The sequence below is a fragment of the Leptonotus elevatus genome, chromosome 2 (assembly GCF_054856555.1).
Source record: "Leptonotus elevatus isolate MCC_2025b chromosome 2, RoL_Lele_1.0, whole genome shotgun sequence".
Classification (NCBI taxonomy): Eukaryota; Metazoa; Chordata; class Actinopteri; order Syngnathiformes; family Syngnathidae; genus Leptonotus; species Leptonotus elevatus.
Genome location: NC_141240.1, coordinates 40,067,378 through 40,085,879, shown reverse-complemented (window position 1 = coordinate 40,085,879; position 18,502 = coordinate 40,067,378). Strand labels below are relative to the sequence as shown.

The following is an 18,502-nucleotide window of genomic DNA, read 5'->3' as shown; positions in this document are numbered from 1 at the left end:
TATTTCATTTTAAACTATAAAGGGAAGGGGGCGGGGGCGAACTCTCTTTCCTAACCTTTTACTATTAATCTGTTGTTTAAAAGGGAAGTCGAAGAAGGGAAGTTGGAGTAGTGGAATTAAATGAAATCAAATGGTGTCTGACTCGTCTGGTGAACAAAGTGGTGAAACAGTGCCCTCTTTCTTTGAACTACTAAAATTACAGAGAAAGTAACTAAAGTGGTGAAACAGTGCCATCTTTCTTTAAACTAGTAAAACTGTAGAGAAATTAACGTCTACCTCATATTTCTTTATTTATCTTTGGTAAGAATGAGTTTAAACCTCATCGAGCAGCCAACTCTTAGTCCTCTTTATTATTATTTCTCTCTTTTTTTTTTTAAATAGCATGCAAATCGAGTGTTATAGTGGCTTAAAACAAACCAAGGACGAATGATTATTAATAGTAATTTTAGTCATTTAATAGCTACATGTATGCATAACAAACCAATCTCTGTTGGGGTTTTTTGTTTTGTTGATAGAAACAATTTCTCTTCATTATCTCTCTGTACGAAACAAAAAACTGTGAAGAAGTATTTTTATTTTTTATTATTCTAGACTTTATCCTGTAATATAGTTTATTTTTTAGTGTAACGCTGTATCTTATTTTGTATTTAACCTTTATTTTAATTATTTAAGGCGTATATGGCGTTTTTGTGAATTTGGTGAGGTTCTATACCATTTCTGTTTTAGAATTTTGTACCTATTTTGGACACTATATTTTGTTTAAATATTTTTTTTATTGGGGTGGGGGTTCATACTAATAGATATAAACAAATATTTTAACGTAATAATAAAATAACGAATATAGGTCAGAACTTCCTGTTACGTCATATCCCGTCAGTTTTTTTCCCCTTATCAAAGCAGTGGGCAGGACGATGTGTCACTCTGCGCAGGACGATGTGTCACTCTGCGCCTCTTTCCCAGATTTGTGAAGCGAATAGAATGCTCGTGTGAAACCGCATTTCTTTTAAACATTACAATTTCGTGTGTAGAATTGCAGTGAAATAACTTTAGTGGCGTGGAATTTGCGGCATGTTTTATCCATAACAGTCAACAGTCTCCACCCTCATGGTGACATTTAGAACTGTCAGAGTTTGTCCTCCTGTCGCTCTTCCCTCTTTGTCTGCTTCGGCCACAACGCAAGGTGCGGCACAAAAAGTCTGCTGCTAGTCCAACTTGATTTTCTATCGCTACGCTGTATGGCGGAAAACTTCGCAAACAAGTGAAACAAGTACTAGTAGGTGAGTTTGCGGATGTTTTCTTTACAGTTCCAGTTCGCTTCATGTTTCTTCTATTTGTTGACAAGCCGTAACGTCGTTTAACGCGATTGTTTGCCTGAGGGAGAGACAGCGCTATCGGAACCAAAGTATCACGTGAGCGTCACTAGTTTCAGCCAATCGTGTGTTTCGGGGGCGTTCCCACAAAAGCTTTAATCCAATCAAAATCGGAATTTGGTTTGAGTGCGGAAGTTTAGGAGAGCTATTTGGTGGCTTGTCGAAACTCGTTGATTGGTTGTCAGTTTACTCACAAACTTTGAATTATTATTTCTGTTTGATTAATACGCTCACTTTTATTATGCATTAATTTATGTTGCCCCTCTCCATTGTCCATTATGACTCCGATGTGACGGCAGACACTAAAGACGCATATTCAACTTGATCGATTGAATCCAGTTTCATAAACTGTAGATTGGGTGTACAGTATTATAATTCATCTCTGTATGATTACATATCACTGTCAATAATATTAGATGTGCAAAGTGTACAAATATTACCGTCGCATAATTACATGATTCATTACTTACCAGTGTAGGGCAGAAGCATTAAAAAATTTATTTAAATAATTGCACTTCCCCCCCCAGCCCTCATTATGGCGATTCAATATGCAATTATTTTTTTCATGGTCTCTTCCCATTTTAATTTTTTATTTTATTTTTTACAAACACAAGTAATAAATTAATCTGTAATAATGTAAAAATTATGATACATAAATGTTGTGGTGAATAAATGTTAATAAACAATTCCCGATGCTAGTCTGTGCAGTTGTTGCTGTGAGGCGTCATGGCCTCGAGCAAAAACAAGAACCAGACGTCTCTGGCGCTGCACAAGGTGATCATGGTGGGCAGCGGCGGCGTTGGGAAATCCGCCCTCACGCTGCAGTTCATGTACGATGAGGTGAGATCGCAATTCTCACGGTTCCCGCGAGCCTCGCTCGCGTTTTCCATGTCTCTCAATGTTTTGTGTGCTTGCAGTTTGTGGAGGATTATGAGCCCACCAAGGCCGACAGCTACAGGAAGAAGGTGGTCCTGGACGGTGAGGACGTTCAGATCGACATTCTGGACACGGCGGGGCAGGAGGACTACGCCGCAATCAGAGACAACTACTTCCGCAGCGGAGAGGGCTTCCTGCTCGTCTTTTCGATCACAGAATACGAGTCCTTTGTGGCCACTACAGAGTTAAGGTGCCATCGCCTTTTCAAATATTTTTTTTGTTACTGTGCACAACAAAAGATTGTCTACGATGTCTGAGAATATACGCCGATATAAATTAAAAAACAACCAATAAACTGTTTTTAGCAAGCACATTTTTTTCTAATATATCGCAACAGTATGTTAAAGAATAACTTAGGCAATTTTGCTATTACAACGTACAGGTAAGGTATGTTTTTTCACTCACTATTATTAGTTAATTTACCATTTTTTGTTAGCCAGTTCACATATTGCTAACAACCGACATGCTAGGGCTGTGCAATTAATCAAAATTCAATTTCAATTATTAAGCCCCACAATTACAAAATCAGCATGATTGTAAAAAAAATATTATTCATATTAAGTTTGAGTTGTTCAAATTTATAAATGTGCACCTTTTTAAAATAACTAATTTAATAATTTTTGTTTCATCCAAAAGGAACATGCATAATTATAATGTTTCAAATAAATTTATCTGTCTTAATATTTTTTATGTTTAAACATTTTCTTGTTTTGGTACAAAAAAATTATCAGCATTTATTTAAATTATTACCAAAATAATTGTGATTTGTGATTAATATTTTCTTCATAATCGAGCAGCCCTACGACATGCAGCATTGTTTTGGGGTGTTCATCTCAGCATGAGAATTATGCAAGTTAAGAGGACAAATATTTTGTGTGCAGAGATGTTTGTTATCAAAATGGTTGTTGTATGTAATTGACAGTAGAAATTAATTTGTACTTTTGTACTTAAGACCATTTCAGAGTCTGAAGTTGAATCAGTACTTGTACTTTTACTGAAGTCTCATTGCACTGAAATACTTTAGCCACCTGTGATCGTATTGTTAGTTTGAAGCATGTTTATTATCTGTTTTCCATAGGGAGCAGATTTTGCGTGTGAAGGAAGAGGAGACCATTCCCATGTTACTGGTGGGGAATAAGTCGGACCTGGAGGACCGTCGAAAAGTTAGTGTTGAGGAGGTGGTGGAAAAAGTCAATGAGTGGCGTGTTCAGTATGTGGAGACTTCGGCTAAGACCAGAGCTAACGTGGATAAGGTACGCACATACACTCGGGGAAAAAAAAACTATTTGTGTTGTGAATGTTTTTGTTTTTATGCTTTCTGTTGTTGTGAATCAACAATTATAAATGTTGGTAACTTTCCGTAGAGATTGATGATATTAAACAGGAATGAACTGCTATATAAATACTTTTTAGGCATGTTTTTTTTTAATAGCATTTTTTAAAATAAAGGTCTTAAAACACACTTTTAAAATAAGAAAACAACAAAGCAATGGATAAGACAAAAATATTGCAGTGCAACAGTGTGCCAATCTTTCTCTGTTTACAGTAAACAAATCCCACTTTTTCCTAATTAACAAACTTTGCATCTCACAATATACATCAAAAATCATGCCCAAAGATGTACAATACTTCCTGTTTTGTCATTCTTCCGAGTTTGCCGCCATCTAGTGGTGAAAAGTGGAATTACACAATATACATGAAAGTTAGAGCAAAAATAGTTATTCATTAATTAATGGAGTTAGGGCTGCTCGATTATGAAGAAATTATTAAACAGGATTAATTTGGTAATAATTGCAATCACAATAAGGACAATCATTTGTTTTGTTTTTAAACAAGAAAATGTTTACAAATGTAAAAAAAAAAAAGGCAAGTTCCTTTTAGACGAAACAAGATTTATTAAATTAGTCATTTTAAAATAAAAAGTTGCAAATATATACATTTTAACAACTCAAAATTAGCATGAATAATCTTTTAATAATAATAGTAACAATTGAAATTATAATTTAATTTCAATTAATTGCACAGCCCTAAATGGAGTGGGGATTATTATATCCAAAATTTGCCATCTTAACTTGCCATGGAAATTTACTGGAAAATGTCCTCCCCTTTGCAACTCTATACATGTGCTGATGTTTATCTGGAGCTCGTGTTGAACATGGCCTCTGCTAATCCTGGGTTTCTCACAGGTGTTCTTCGACCTAATGCGTGAAGTGCGCGTGAAGAAAATGGCTGAGAGCATGGATAAAAATGGGCCAAGCGGAAAGAAGAAGAAAAAGCGCTGCTGCATACTTTAACACGCTAAAGAACACGCTAAAGAACACGCTAAGACAAATGCTGCAGACGGCCGACAATCACCTCGCCAATTCCTCTTAATCAGGAGCACCACTTCAGCCTGAAATCATGTTACAGGAAGTCTCCTGTTCCTCATCAGAACACAGCTCACAGTTGTGGTTTTCTCAAACAGTCCAAAGTGCCAAATTACCTGTGTGGGGACTTTTGCTTGCTTTTGTTCGCAACACAGTTTTACATCCCTTTTGGTTATGAACAAATGTTCACATTTTTCCCACACTTCAGCGTTCACCTTTTAAAATGTTACAAATATCACATCTGGATCACTACAGAGATAACATGGAAAAACGTGATTTGATAATAAAAGGACCTCACTTGTTTTTTTTTGTATTTTGGAAACGGTTGATGTCATCATTCAGACCTGATGCATTCTTTCTCCACTAATTGGTGCTGTAAATCTTCCCGGGTCATCGCCATGTGTTAAACTAAATTAAAAACTAACATGCACTCGTAACAGTATTTTCAGGGGGTGGAAACAAGTGGTCAGTAAAAGTCGCAACGTAAAATGGCCGCCCTCTGGCTTCAGCCACGAATGTCCTATTGGCAGTCCCTTCATATATAAGTGTGCTCAAGTAACCAATCACCTGTTCTCTGTATTTGGCACTGATCTGTATATACAGTATTACTGGATAGCCCATACACGCCCGTGCAAGCCGTTGAAGCTACAGGGCGACCATCTTACTCTTCCCATCTCGCGAGCAGACTACTGTGTAAAGTAAACTATACGCGTACGTGCAGAACACCCCCTTTGTCTTTTCGCTCTGTTCCTAAGACCCCAATATTCAATTTGGCAGAGGCATCTTTTGTTGAATTACAGGTATAACTCTTTAATAAACAATATACAAGTTTCCTCCTGTAAACATCAATAAGCATATAATTTATACATGTGTTTAAGGCAAGTTGTAAAATGTCTGAAGTCCTCTTGTTTACGTTTAACAAATTTAAAGCATCATTAATCATGCTGTTTCTACCAAGTACTGTCTCAAAGGTTCTCCAATTTCAATACTGTAACTGTATAGGATCATATGCCGAGAAACGTTTCTTGGGAGGAGCAATATGGCGGCCTCGCGGCTTCAAAAGTCTTGGCCTATCTATCCATTTGTATCTAGTAATATATACAGTATATATCAGTGGGATAAAACGTTTAGTGGAAATATGTATCTGTCAATCTATCGCATAATATGATTCTTACTTTCCACCATTTTGTCTTCTAAACACATTAATAGAAATCCACAACACATCCATCAGAGTCAACTTCAGTTTTGAAATAGCTCACCTGCAAGGACGTAAGCATGTGGCACCTCAAAATGTTGTTTCCTCATAACAACACCAGGGGTCGCAGTTTTTCCATTGCAGAATGTTGGTTATGTGGGCGAGGGCCAATCCACCTGCCCGTGTGAATCCTGGACTGTATTTTGCCCCCCCCCAACTGCCAAGTTCCATCACCTTTGGTGTGTGGCGGGCCTTAACTGGGCAGGGAGAGTTTATGGATGACGGCACAAAACATAGATAAACTTACAAAGAACCACTTCATTCCGAGAGAACACAAATTTTGTATCAGGGCGACACCGGGTGGGAGGAAGAAACGCGGCCTTGTGCCCATTTTACTGCTGGATGGAGAACAAATAGTAGCATGCACACAACAGACATTAGGGGATTTCCGTCTGCTTCTTGTGGCTCACATAGCTGACTTCCATGCAACTGGCATGGAATCAATTGCCACTCAATGCCCCCTCACATAGCTGGCCAAATACTGTTTGTGCTGATGGATAAGATGTTATAATACTCTACTTTTCCTGACTTTCAGCATTTATTAGAAAATGGAGGATAGCATTACGTCGACTTGCCAACATCAAAGAGGCGTAACAGAGACTGACTGTGGACAGTGTGTGGAGTTTAACACCTTTTACTCTTACACCCCTTTGTGTCGAAAGCAAAGCTGATGCCAAACTGCAACAGATGTTTACACACCCATTATGGATACCAGGTTCTGCTTCAGAAAGTTCTGCCTGCAAGGGGCAGGCGGCTATACCGTTATGCCTCTGATGTGCTAATTTTATGTGAAGGCAGTGTGAAAAGGGGTATTGGACATACTGTATGTCTAGAGTCCACTCTGTTAGGCCCTTTCACACTGCGGTAACGTTAGCCTGAAACGAGGAACTTTTCGCATCATTCTACGGCGTTTGAAATTGCTACCACAGATGTGGAAGGACAATAAGTGAAGGCTGTGTGGTTTCCCCCAGTGGAGGAATGCAGAGGAAACTGGAAGGCGTCACAAATGGGAAAGTTTAGTTTACTGATAAATATTCACAGGGTTTCACAAGCTCTTGATACATGTTGTCATCCAAACAAATAATAAATAAGCTAAAAGTAGAACGGGTTCTCTCCCTTCATAATTTTGGACTGCTGACTGGCCGCTTCACACACATGCAGCAGTCCCATGCAAGTACCAATTAGCCTACGGCAAGTTTTAAATGCATGTTGTTTATTTTAAACACCCAAAGAACATAGCTCATAATTTTATTCCCAACCTTTGCGTATGATCACGACATATATATTTTTTTAAATAAGAGTAAATGACATCTTGTTCTGCCATCATTATGTTAGATATTATATTTCTTGACTTGTATGAGCTTTATGCTAAGTAATTAAAGAGGAAAATATTTTTATATTCAGCAATTAAAAACAATAAAGTTTTACTTTTGTTCATTTCAGTCTGGCGCGTTTTACTTTGACTTACGTAAATAAGTTTGATACAGACTTCTAGTTTTACCAGAGGTTTTTTTTTTTAACACAAATATCTGCACTTCTACTTAAGTGCATTTTTGTCCCCCCTGGTGATATGACAACACCTTTATATGACGTTAAACACGAATCCCAGCGGAAATGGATAAGTGGATGTTGTTGCTAACTTGCTTGTTTCCAGGAAGGAAAGAAGACGTGATGTTCCGCGGATGAAACCTGTTTTATAGCCCGAAGCATGTCTAAAAGACTAATATTGGAATGGTTATTTACGCACTATTAGTCTATAACAACGGCAATTAGAGTTTTATGTCATGACGAGTTTGATGTGAAAATCGCCATCGGCTTGGAGTTTTATTTTGAAATGCGCAACCCTAACAGGAAGCACATTGCGGGGAATAACGCTCGTTACACCATCGTTTGTGCTGTGGATACGGTCTACCAGGGATGGACGTTGGTGCACGGGACGAGGCAGTGGCCGAACGGAACACAACAAACGTGGCGATTTGATCACTTTTAAGGGAACAGGGGTGTTTGTTTGTTTTTGCAAGCGAGTTCCCGAGGCTGAGCGTCGGGCAGCGAAGACAAACAAGAAAAGGGTCGGGAGGGAGGGAGCAGACCCGAACGAACCGCTCCGGGTAGGAACCGTCAAGCAGCTGTTCTCTAACCAGATGTTTTGTGTCGGTAAAATAATAGTGAGACTCGTGTTTGCGGCTCTCGAAAGCGACTTTATTGGAATATAGCCACACACTGAGAAGCTACGGCTAGCTAGTTAGCGTTAGCCGGAGTCCAGCTAGCAGCTACCGTAGCCTGCTAACCGCAAGGCCGTTGTACTCAACTGTATTCCGTTGTACTGTATTCCGCATGACTGGACGTGGCTGTGGAATCGTGTTGTGAACCTCATTCATCGGCGCAACTGTCCTCTACTTTTCACCCCCTGGCAGCCAAGACATGGAGAAGTCCTGCTCAGGCTGCTGCACATCTGTCAGCGCCCCCGAGTCAGGAGCCGGGAGACTCCGGGGACCGAGTGCCCGCAGCGGCCAGTAGCTCCGGCACTGCTCCGTGGCTGTGAGTCCGAACGTGGTAGAAAGCATGTGTATGCAATTTGTATCCGTGTGGTAGTGAGCAGCTCTTGTGTGCAGTTTTTCAGCAAACGTCCCACCCCCATCCTGGAAGAAGTCCCTGCGGCAATGAATTACCAGCAGCATCTCGCCAATTCAGCCGCCATCCGGGCGGAGATCCAGAGGTTCGAGTCCGTCCATCCCAACATCTACTCCATCTACGAGCTGCTGGAGCGAGTGGACGAGCCCTTGCTTCAGAACCAGATCCGGGAGCATGTCATCGCCATTGAAGGTAGGGCAGGGCCTGCTTCAATGACTTTAAGGAGCTGCTTTAGGAACTTTTTGAAGATCACTTTGGAAAACCGTGTTGCATTGTGGGATGATTTTGGTCGAGTTAGGAGTTCTGAAGGTGATGAAGGCTTTGCAGTAGCTGTTTAGTTGCATAGTGAAGGAAATGACGTTAAGATGCAAGAAAGGGGATTAAGAGAGAAAAATGAAACCACGAAACGGCTACCCTCACATTGGTAAACTATATATAGCTGATGCACACTAACACGACACAAGAGGTAAAACAAAATGTAAACAACAGGTGTGTATTGCTGTTCCAATCTGTTTTGGGGATTTCATACAGTTCCAACATTGATATTGTTCATTGTTGCAATGTATCAGTCTCATGCATGGTCTAAGTTTTACATATAAAATCCCCTCTCCATCTTGCATTTTAACTAGGGGTGTCAGGCAATTGCAATTTTTAATCGTAATTAATCACATGACTTCAATAGTTAACTCACGATTAATTGCAAATGTTATGTCTGTTCTAAATGTACAATAATATATATATGTTTCTTAAAGTTTTCATGCTCCTGTTAACATAAAAGTTGAATTTTTTTTTAAACTAATAGAAGTATGGCTGCATCTTTTAGTTATTGATCATTTAATAATAATTCATGAAATGGAGTTAAAATTCAAAAGCTGTACTGTACTGTAAAAACAAGTATGATATTGATTTGTGTTGAGGTCATATTTCTGCCACTAGATGGCATAATTGCATTTGTAAGACGTTGGTGACAGCTCATTGCATTTTTCTTTTCATATTAAGAGCTATCTGATCTTTAACATAAAGTAACTTGTGAAATTCTGCACATTTTTTAAATTGTAAAATACAACTTGACCCCAGTCTCCACAAATGTATGCATTTTTGTTCAATTTATTCCTGCTAAATTTTGACGTGGACATGTCTGCTGCGTTGCAACTGGAATTTCCCCAGTACAAGGCTTTACAAGTAAGGGACAGTCATTAATCGTGTGTTTAAAAAAATAGTGGCATTAAAGGAACTTGAAATAAACTCAAAATTAATGCACTAATTTTGACACCCCTAGTTTTTAACATACTTTACTACTACTTGAGTATATTTACAATGGCTACACCTAAGCCCCAAAGTGGCTGATACGTACGTCTATGACACAAGCCCTATTCTTGTCATATGAGAGCGATTCGTGTGCTTCTTTGTTCCGTTGTCGAGATTTAGATGCAACAATTGATTCTTTACCTACAATCGGAGTTGGGACATCTCAATCCATCATGTCTTTGATAGTTCAGTAGCATTGTCAGCAAATACTGCTGCAGTGGTTTGTAGCAACATGCAGATTTCCAGTGAGTCACGTCCTTGTCCTGATTGGTCTCCCTGGTTTCTGCATGAGGACCATCAGATGGCGTTAAGTGCTGCTTCGTTTGTTTTCATCCATGTTCTTTGAGGGAATATTGGAGCTTGCAGTGACTCATTTTAGTGTGCTCGGAAATGCCGAAACAGAAGCAGAGTGTCATTTGATTTCAGCATTGTCAGTTAGAGAAATCTGTCTTTGCAAAGATGGCGGTCTGTTTATTTGTAAGTGTTCGACCGAAGCCATCACTTACATAATGCAGTGGCTGAAATCTCTGCACCTTTTGTCCATCATGCCTGCTTAAACCCCACCCCCATGCAGATTAGGGCCAAGCGCAGACATTCAATTCCTCTCCGCTAAGTGCTCGTGTGTTTGCGGCGCATCATCATCTGGCGCCCTGCAGGCACACTTTTCTGTGCATGAAGCCAAGTGAGTCATGACGTGAAGAGTCTAATGCTCATCAAGTCGCAGGCGGTCATGTTATGTTGCAATGGCGGCGGGAGCGTATTGATTGCATTTGAAGTCAGTGTTATTTCCTTTCCACTTTATGGGACTATTGCTTGGTGTTGAGAAGGAAAGACACAGTAGAGGGACAGAAGGTAGAGGGGAAACGGTATAGACCTTTTGCACGTCACAGCCCTCATAGGAACGCCCCCTCCCGGACGGTGGGCGGTAAAATAACCACTTTCCTCGTACAGATCCATTGAATCTCATACAGTGTATAGCCCTGTATCTAATCGATTATGTTCTAAAATAGTCATATCCTGCTGTGCGGTCAATTGTACTAATAAACTGGGTGTAAACCAATCATCGATTTACTGATGAAGATAAAAGATGTCGATGGTAGCAGCCGGACTCGAGAGGCAGCCCTCAAGAGTATTTGCGGATCTATTTTGCAGCGATCGTCTTTTACGAGGTTAGTTCATATATTTTTTTACTAGCAAACATACACGCTGACAAAGATTGTAACAGAGGTGTCAAATGACATGTTTCAAATCAGATCAAAAAGCCAGATAGATAGTTAGCATCCACTCCAATTGCACATACACACAGCTTAGTTTTAAAGTGTACCTTCTTCAAAACTATTACGTGCATTTGACTATTTAATAATAGGGGATTTGGTCTTTTTTTACTCTGGAGCTCAATCTTTCAGAGTCATATTTGTAAAATTACTGCATAGTTTGCCACTACGATAGTCATTTGTTCCATGCTTGTCAACATGGTAACATAACATCATCATAACGTTTCAAAATAGAACAGAATGTGTCAAAATAAGTCAAGTTAGCGTGATAAACAAGTGTTACCTTTGCATTGCGAGGGTATATTGTCCTCCGGATGTGAGCGTAGCATCTCGTCCCAGAGACGGCCACTGACAAGCTTTTTAAATCAGCCCTGGTTTAAGGAGGAGAGACGGCATTGACTACATAATGATATAGGTCGTGGGCTGTGAATTTTGTCAAAGACGGCCATTTGATTAACTTTGTAAAAACAGCAAGTGACAGGAGGTAAGGGGCTGTTTTCAAACTAGCAATCTCCAGTTTAAGTAAATATCGCGCTCTATGAGCCCCGACTAAATGTGCAACTTCAACTGACAGGCGAACTTCGGTCGAAGTAGTAGATTTCATGGCCCGATGGGCAATAATAACTTTTAATTAGTAAAATAACAGTCTCTAAATCACTATGTCGCTTCGCGTCACGTCTATTGAGAGGTTGAGCGACGAGAGATCAATGCCAACTGTAATAATCCCCCAAAACAAAACAAAAAGGAATGAAACGTTTGCAAGGAAAATAAAGAAATGCCTGGATTAGCATGACCGATGTAATCTGGTCCATGAAATCTTTTCAGGTAACAAGATAACACAGCATCGCGGTACAGTTTGCTGTCAGCGGTGTAAAGGCATCAACTCGGCACTCGGCAGCATGGCCCATAGGTCAAACCTAGGTCAGAGGTCACTCACTCCTGTTCCCAATTGATGGCGAGTCAAAGAGAGCTGGGATTAGCGACAAACTCCACTTTTCCTTTTCATTAATCCGCCTGCCAGACGCTCGTTGGCAAGCAGATCTTTGCACGAGACGCAAGTATTTGAAAAGTGTGAGGGAGATTATGCATGTTGATGTGTTTACTGTCAGCGCGGTTCGTGTCAGTGTGTTGTTTTAGCAATATACTAACGCCATCAAAGATTGTGGGTGCTGATGATGTCCCACCATGTCCAATCTGTGTCATTCCAGACCCCCTGCTGAGTCTTCAGTCTTTGTCTCTTAAAGCCTGTGGGATCAGAAATCCCTCCTCCCTTTCTCAACGTGAACACAGACCAGATTGGGCCAAATCTTGACTGGCATTTTCTTTTCTTTCTCGCCTCTTGTTTTGCGTGTCAATGAACGATGATGTCCACTTTTGATATGCGGCAGCATCAACATTGATGGGTTTCATGAGTTAAGATTGTTTTTAGTAGTGATAGACCAATATGGGTTTTTTTTTTCACTGCTCATACGGATATTGATTATTAGTAGTCAGGGAGGCCGTTAACTGATATTTCAAGCTGATATTCATTTGCAGTTAAAGAGAAAATATTTGTGTCAAAATTATTATTATTATTATTATTATTTTTAATGCCATTAAGCTTGTTTGGTAAAACTACTTTTCAAATGTTCAACACTTTGTAGGTTTTTCTTTTAATAATAATAATGAATCAGATTTATAGAGCGCTTTTCTTTCTTGAAACTTCACAATGGATACATTATTCATGCTCTCACACATTCAGACTGTGGCGGCGGTAAGCTACTTGAGTAGCCACAGTTGCCCTCGGGCAGGCTGGCGGAAGCGTGGCTGCCAGTCTGCGTCTACGGCCCCTCCGACCACCACCAAACATTTGCACCTTCCATACACCAGTGTGAGTAGCACTGGAGGCAATGTGTGTGAAGTGCCTTGCCCAAGGACACAACAACACATGACATGACACAAGAGTGGCGATCGAACAGCCGACCTTCTGGTTACTCAACGACCGTCTCTACACCCTGAGCCACGGCCGACACATTTTAATTTTAAATATAAAGAATAAACAGCTTTGTTTAAAAATGATAAAAAATTGCAGACAGCTTCCCGGGTCATCACCATGTGTTAAACTACATTAAAAACGAACTAACACGCACTACTAACAGTGTTTTCAGAGAAAGAAAAAAATAAGTTGTCAGTAAAAGTGGCAACGTAAAATGGCTGCCCTCTGGCTTCAGCCACGAAGGTCCTATTGGCAGTCCCTTCAGTTATAAGTCTGTGCTCAAGTAACCAATCACGCCTCACCTGTTCTCTGTATTTGGCAATGATCTGCATATATTACTGGATAGCCGATAGCCCATACATGCCCGTGCTAGCCGTTGAAGTTACAAGGCGGCCATCTTACTCCTCCCATCTCGCGAGCAGACTATGTTTGCGTACAGATTAGACATATACAGCTCGTAGGCTCTTAGTATAGGGCAGGGGCGTGGGGTTGGGCAGTTTGTGGCGGGGTGGTCACTATTTTTTAACAAGTGGACGGTCTGTGCTGCTTTGAACACCCCCTTTTCCTTTTCTCTCACTGACTTAGACCCCAATATTAGATTTGGCAGAGGCATCATTTTATGAATTACAGTTATAATTCCCCCTCCTGTAAACATCATTAAGCATATAATTTAAACATGTATTTAAGGCAAGTTGTAAAATGTCTGAAGTCCTCTTGTTTATGTTTAACAAATTTCAAAAATAAATCATTTTATACTAAGTACTGTCTCAAATATTCTCCAATTTCGATACTGTAAATGTATAGGATCGTATGATGAAAAACATTTCTTGGGAGGAGTAATATGGCGGCCACGCGGCTTCAAAAGTCTTGGCCTATCGGCTATCCAGTAATATATACAGATCAGTGTTATTTGTGCCACCGAGGAGCTTTCCAACCACCTCAGTGACTTCGAACCCAGAGATAAGAGAGCCCACCTCAGAGTCCCCACACTCTGCTTCCTCAAAGGAAGACGTGTCGGTGGAGTTGAGGAGGACTTCGAAGTATTCTCCCCACCGACTCACGACGTCCCGAGTCAAGGTCAGCAGCACCCCATCTCCACTATACAGAGTGTTGATGGTGCACTGCTTTCCTCTCCTGAGACGTCGGATCGTGGACCAGATTTTCCTCGAAACTGTCCGGAAGTTGTTTTCCATGGCCTCACCGAACTCCTCCCATGTCCCGAGTTTTTGCCCCAGCGACCGCTGAAGCCCCGTTCCACTTGGCCACCTGGTACCTCTCAGCTGTCTCCGGAGTCCCACAGACCAAAAAGGCTCGATAAGACTCCTTCTTCAGCTTGACGGCATCCCTTACCGCTGGTGTCCACTAGTGGGTTTGAGGATTGCCGCCACAACAGGCACCGACCACCTTACGGCCACAGCTCCGATTGCCCGCCTCAACAATGGAGGTGCGGAACATGGCCCACTCGGACTCAATGGGAGGAGTTCTGCCGGAGGTGGGCATTAAAACTCCTTCTGGCAGGGGATTCCGCCAGACGTTCCTAGCAAACCCTCACAATACGTTTGGTTCTGCCAGGTCTGACCGGCATCTTCCCCCACCATCGGAGCCAACACACCACCAGGTGGTGATCTGTTGACAGCGCCGCCCCTCTCTTCACCCGAGTGTCCAAAACATGCGAACGCAAAGCCAATGACACGACTACAAAGTCGATCATCGAACTGCGGCCTAAGGTGTCCTGGTGCCAAGTGCACATATGGACAACCCTATGTTTAAACACGGTGTTCGTTATGGACAATCCGTGGCGAGCACAGAAGTCCAATAACAGAACCCCACTCGGGTTCTAATTTGGGGGGGGGGGGGGTTCCTCCCAATCGTGCCCCTTCAGGACTCACTGTCATTGCCCACGTGAGCGTTGCAGTCCCCAGAGGACTCCTAAAAGGGTGGGTACTCTGAACTGCTGTTTGGTGCATAAGCACAAACAACAGTCAGGACCCGTCCCCCCACCCGAAGGCGGAGGGAGGCTACCCTCGTCTACTGGGGTGAACCCAGTACAGGCGCCAAGCCGGGGGAGGGGAATAAATCAGTATGCCCACACCTGCTCTGTGCCTCTCACCGTGGGCAACTCCAGAGTGGAAGAAAGTCCAACCCCTCTCGAGAAGATTGGTACCAGAGCCCAAGCCATGTGTGGAGAAGAGTCCGACTATATCTAGTCGGAATTTCTCTACCTCACACACCAGCTCGGGCTCTTTCCCCGCCAGAGAGGTGACATTCCATGTCCCAAAAGCTAGCTTCTGTAGCCGGGGATCAGACCGCCAAGGTCCCCGTCCTTGGCTGCTGCCTAGCCCACTAAGCACCCGACTCCTTTGGCCCCTCCCACCGGAGGTGAGCTTATGGGAAGAGGGACCCACGTTGCCTCTTCGGGCTGTGCACCCTTCCCTCTGCACCCATAGGGCCCGGCCACCAGGCGCTCGCCAACGAGCCTCACCTCCGGGCCTGCCTCCAGAGGGGGGCCCGGTGACCCACGTCCGGGCAAGGGAAACGTCTGTCCATATATTGTGTTCATTATAAGGGGTCTTTGAGCCGTGCTTTGTCTGGCCCCTCACCTAAGACCTGTTTGCCATGGTTGACCCTGCCAGGGGCATAAAGCCCCAGACAACATAGCTCCTAGGATAATTGGGACACACAAACTCCTCCACCACGATAAGGTGCCGGCTTACGGAGGAGATCATAATACCATTTTTAGATTAGTGGGACTGCTTAGAACATATTATTGTCAAGAAAAATTTTGGGTTGACTTCCACTTTAAGGTCAAAGCTAATGCCGATTGGTTCCTTGAGCGGGAACCTGAAGAAACAATGGGAGCTCACTATGCTTTATTCTCCTAATAGTATCTGTCCTTACTCTCCTCACCTGCTGGTCAAACAGTAAGGTGACACCGCTCTGTGACACAGTGCTGATGTCGCTCAGGTGTCCACCTGATCAGTGATGGAACATTTGTCTTGTTTTCAGGATACTCTCAATAAATAGATGTGAGTGGCAGGTCAAATGGAATCCACAGAGTCCTCCAGAAGGATTATGAGCTGGCGCTGTAACCACAGAACCAGCTAATCGCCTCAATCAGCACATTGTGAGCAGACGGTGTGAGCGTCACCCAACAAGTCAAAACACAAACAAACAAATGGCTGAGGTTGATCAGTATCTCTTCCTGCTTCCATGTTTTTTACAGACACAACTGCCCAAAGCAGTTTTGCAGCATTGCCGTGTCTGAAGTACACTTTGACACGGCTGTTGCGACTTTTTGGCACATTCAGTTTAATAAATGCGCGTTAATTGCTTTCAACACAAAAGGCCGCGGGCTGTGAATCCATTTCCAGACTGACAGGCTGACACCTCTGATGCTACCTCGGACCGCGGCAAATTCTTGGGCAGACCTGAACGGCCCATCTGGAATCGGTACCCAGGAGTGGATTGGCACTCCCAGCAGGTCAACAGATGATCTGACATTTGCTTTTTCCGATGATGAAAACTCTGCCGGTTGTATGCGTCAGCGTCACGTCGGCAGCTGCAGCTTCACAAGGCCGCTCACTTCCCTGTGTCCGCTGCGAAGGGAAGCGCCGGACACTGACCCAAACAATAGCCCAGGCAAGTCCCACACGGATCACATGCAGGTATAAAAATAGACTTCCTGCTCTCAGCGTAACAATGCTCTTGCATCTTCCTGTGAGGGTGGCAAGCGGGCACCCTGCGAAACCTGCCGTCAAGGTGATTTGGGAGACACACGATACACTGTGGTCCTAATTCTTGGCGCCACATTAGTACTACTAGTTATTGTTTGTTATTATTGGAGTTGTAGCGTTCCTCTGCAAGTTTTTTTTAAATTTATTTTATCTGTATAAATTAGGGATGCTGATATCATGCGTCTGTACTCCGATACTACGACACATGTCACTTTTAGCAGCCTTGCTCGGCGAAATGCTCGTTTGCTCACGCAAAATAAGAATTGGTGGAAGGCTTGCGAAATGTGGTCTCTCTGAGTCACCGTAGTGTGTGCGCTTCTAATGCTATTCTTTGACCACTAGATGGCGCTAAGAACTACACACTGGGTCTCTAATTACATCATTGCCCTCACCCAATTACAACATACCAGCTCACCTTTTGTTCTCCTTCTGTAAAAGAATCTAAACCAAAGTAAAATCACTGTGTAAGTCTGCAGGCACTATGTAGGGGATAACCTCTCCTCACATCACATTCCAACCACACTACAAAATAGCCAACTCACTATATAGCGCTCTATATTGTGGATAGGGAGTGATCTGGAATCTGATCCCTGGAGCCACGCCTCCAGCAACAAAGAATTATGGGGGAACAGAAAAGACAAGAATTTTAGGAAGACAGAAAGTACATGCGGATGGAATAGAACATGAACACCAAATGCTTTTCAAAGAGCCAAACATACAAGAAAGGAAGCGTCCCTAACTTGGGAACCTGCAAATTTGTTCTCTTCAGTCACTCTACTACTATTTTACATTCTCATTCTTCTTCTATTTTAGACTGAACCATTTCATGGGTAAACTGCATTTATTGAAGCTTGTAATAATTTCACTTGATGTGTGTCCATGTTAAAGTTATTTTAATGTTCCCACTCCAAACATGCCACGGTGCATTCTGTGGTTCCCAACTCTCACTGCCATTTTTTTTTTCATTGTGGTCCCTGTGCCCTCGTCCACGTGTATTTGCTACAAGCTGGAGTTCAGCTCCATTTATTTTTAGTAAGCATTCCTTTTATCTAGCAGCGGCAACTTGAGGCTGTAGTGGCTTTCAGAGCATCTGTTGGTGTACTCTAGTTCTTGTGGAATAAGTGTTAGCACTTTTGGATGACACGACCTAACCCTAATTTCATTAACGTGAGTATCATTCGTAGGCGTGCGTGTGGATGGTTGTTTGTCTTTTTGTGCCCTGCCATTGGCTAGCGACCAGTTCAGGGTGTACCCTGGCTCTTGCCTAAAAACTGCTGGAATATAGAGGCCCTCGCTCCCCCAAGAGCCTCGTGAGAATAAGAAGCTCTGAGAATGAAAGGATGGAGTATTACATGGTGTCCATACTATATCCAGAGTAGACTAAGTGCACTACTGAATGATGCTCAGCAGGTGGCAGCAGTTAGTTGCACTTGCTAATTGAGAATGCTGGGATTTCTGAGCATGTGGAGATGTTGCTTTTTAACCCCCCCAAGTGAGGCTCAATAAACAACAATCCTAACCTTGTTTTGTCGATTTTTAGAATTTGCCATCTTAAATTGATAAGGTCAAACATTCTCAAGAGTTTTGTATCTGGATGAGAAGCAAGCACAACCAGCGGGAATGTGAATTCCTCTCATAGAATGTAGAGGTGAC

At 42.3% G+C, this 18,502-nt stretch overlaps 2 protein-coding genes across 2 annotated transcripts in view; both read left to right on the top strand.

The window, feature by feature from the left end:
* Window positions 1-957: 957 nt before the first annotated feature.
* On the top strand, window positions 958-4,994 carry LOC147180007 (ras-related protein O-RAL-like). The gene is made up of 5 exons (XM_086067500.1): window positions 958-1,277; window positions 2,070-2,210; window positions 2,288-2,496; window positions 3,385-3,559; window positions 4,493-4,994. The coding sequence occupies exons 2-5, from the start codon at window positions 2,097-2,099 to the stop codon at window positions 4,598-4,600; spliced, it is 606 nt and encodes a 201-aa protein (XP_085923626.1). The 5' UTR covers window positions 958-1,277; window positions 2,070-2,096; the 3' UTR covers window positions 4,601-4,994.
* A 2,811-nt stretch (window positions 4,995-7,805) lies between these two features.
* The window catches only part of agap1 (ArfGAP with GTPase domain, ankyrin repeat and PH domain 1), an 86,308-nt gene continuing 75,611 nt past the window's right edge, over window positions 7,806-18,502 (top strand). The window contains exons 1-3 of the mRNA XM_086067891.1: window positions 7,806-8,035; window positions 8,342-8,465; window positions 8,540-8,750. Coding sequence (XP_085924017.1) covers window positions 8,588-8,750 — 163 coding nt within the window. The 5' untranslated portion in view covers window positions 7,806-8,035; window positions 8,342-8,465; window positions 8,540-8,587. The remainder of the gene's footprint in view (window positions 8,036-8,341; window positions 8,466-8,539; window positions 8,751-18,502) is intronic.

What these genes read in the sequence shown, in the direction of transcription:
- LOC147180007 (XM_086067500.1), top strand. Translation starts at nt 2,097, where the DNA reads ATGGCCTCGAGCAAAAACAAGAACCAGACGTCTCTGGCGCTGCACAAG. An exon ending in TGCAGTTCATGTACGATGAG is followed by an intron (nt 2,211 to 2,287) that starts GTGAGATCGCAA and finishes GTGTGCTTGCAG; the next exon opens with TTTGTGGAGGATTATGAGCC. An exon ending in CCAGAGCTAACGTGGATAAG is followed by an intron (nt 3,560 to 4,492) that starts GTACGCACATAC and finishes GGTTTCTCACAG; the next exon opens with GTGTTCTTCGACCTAATGCG.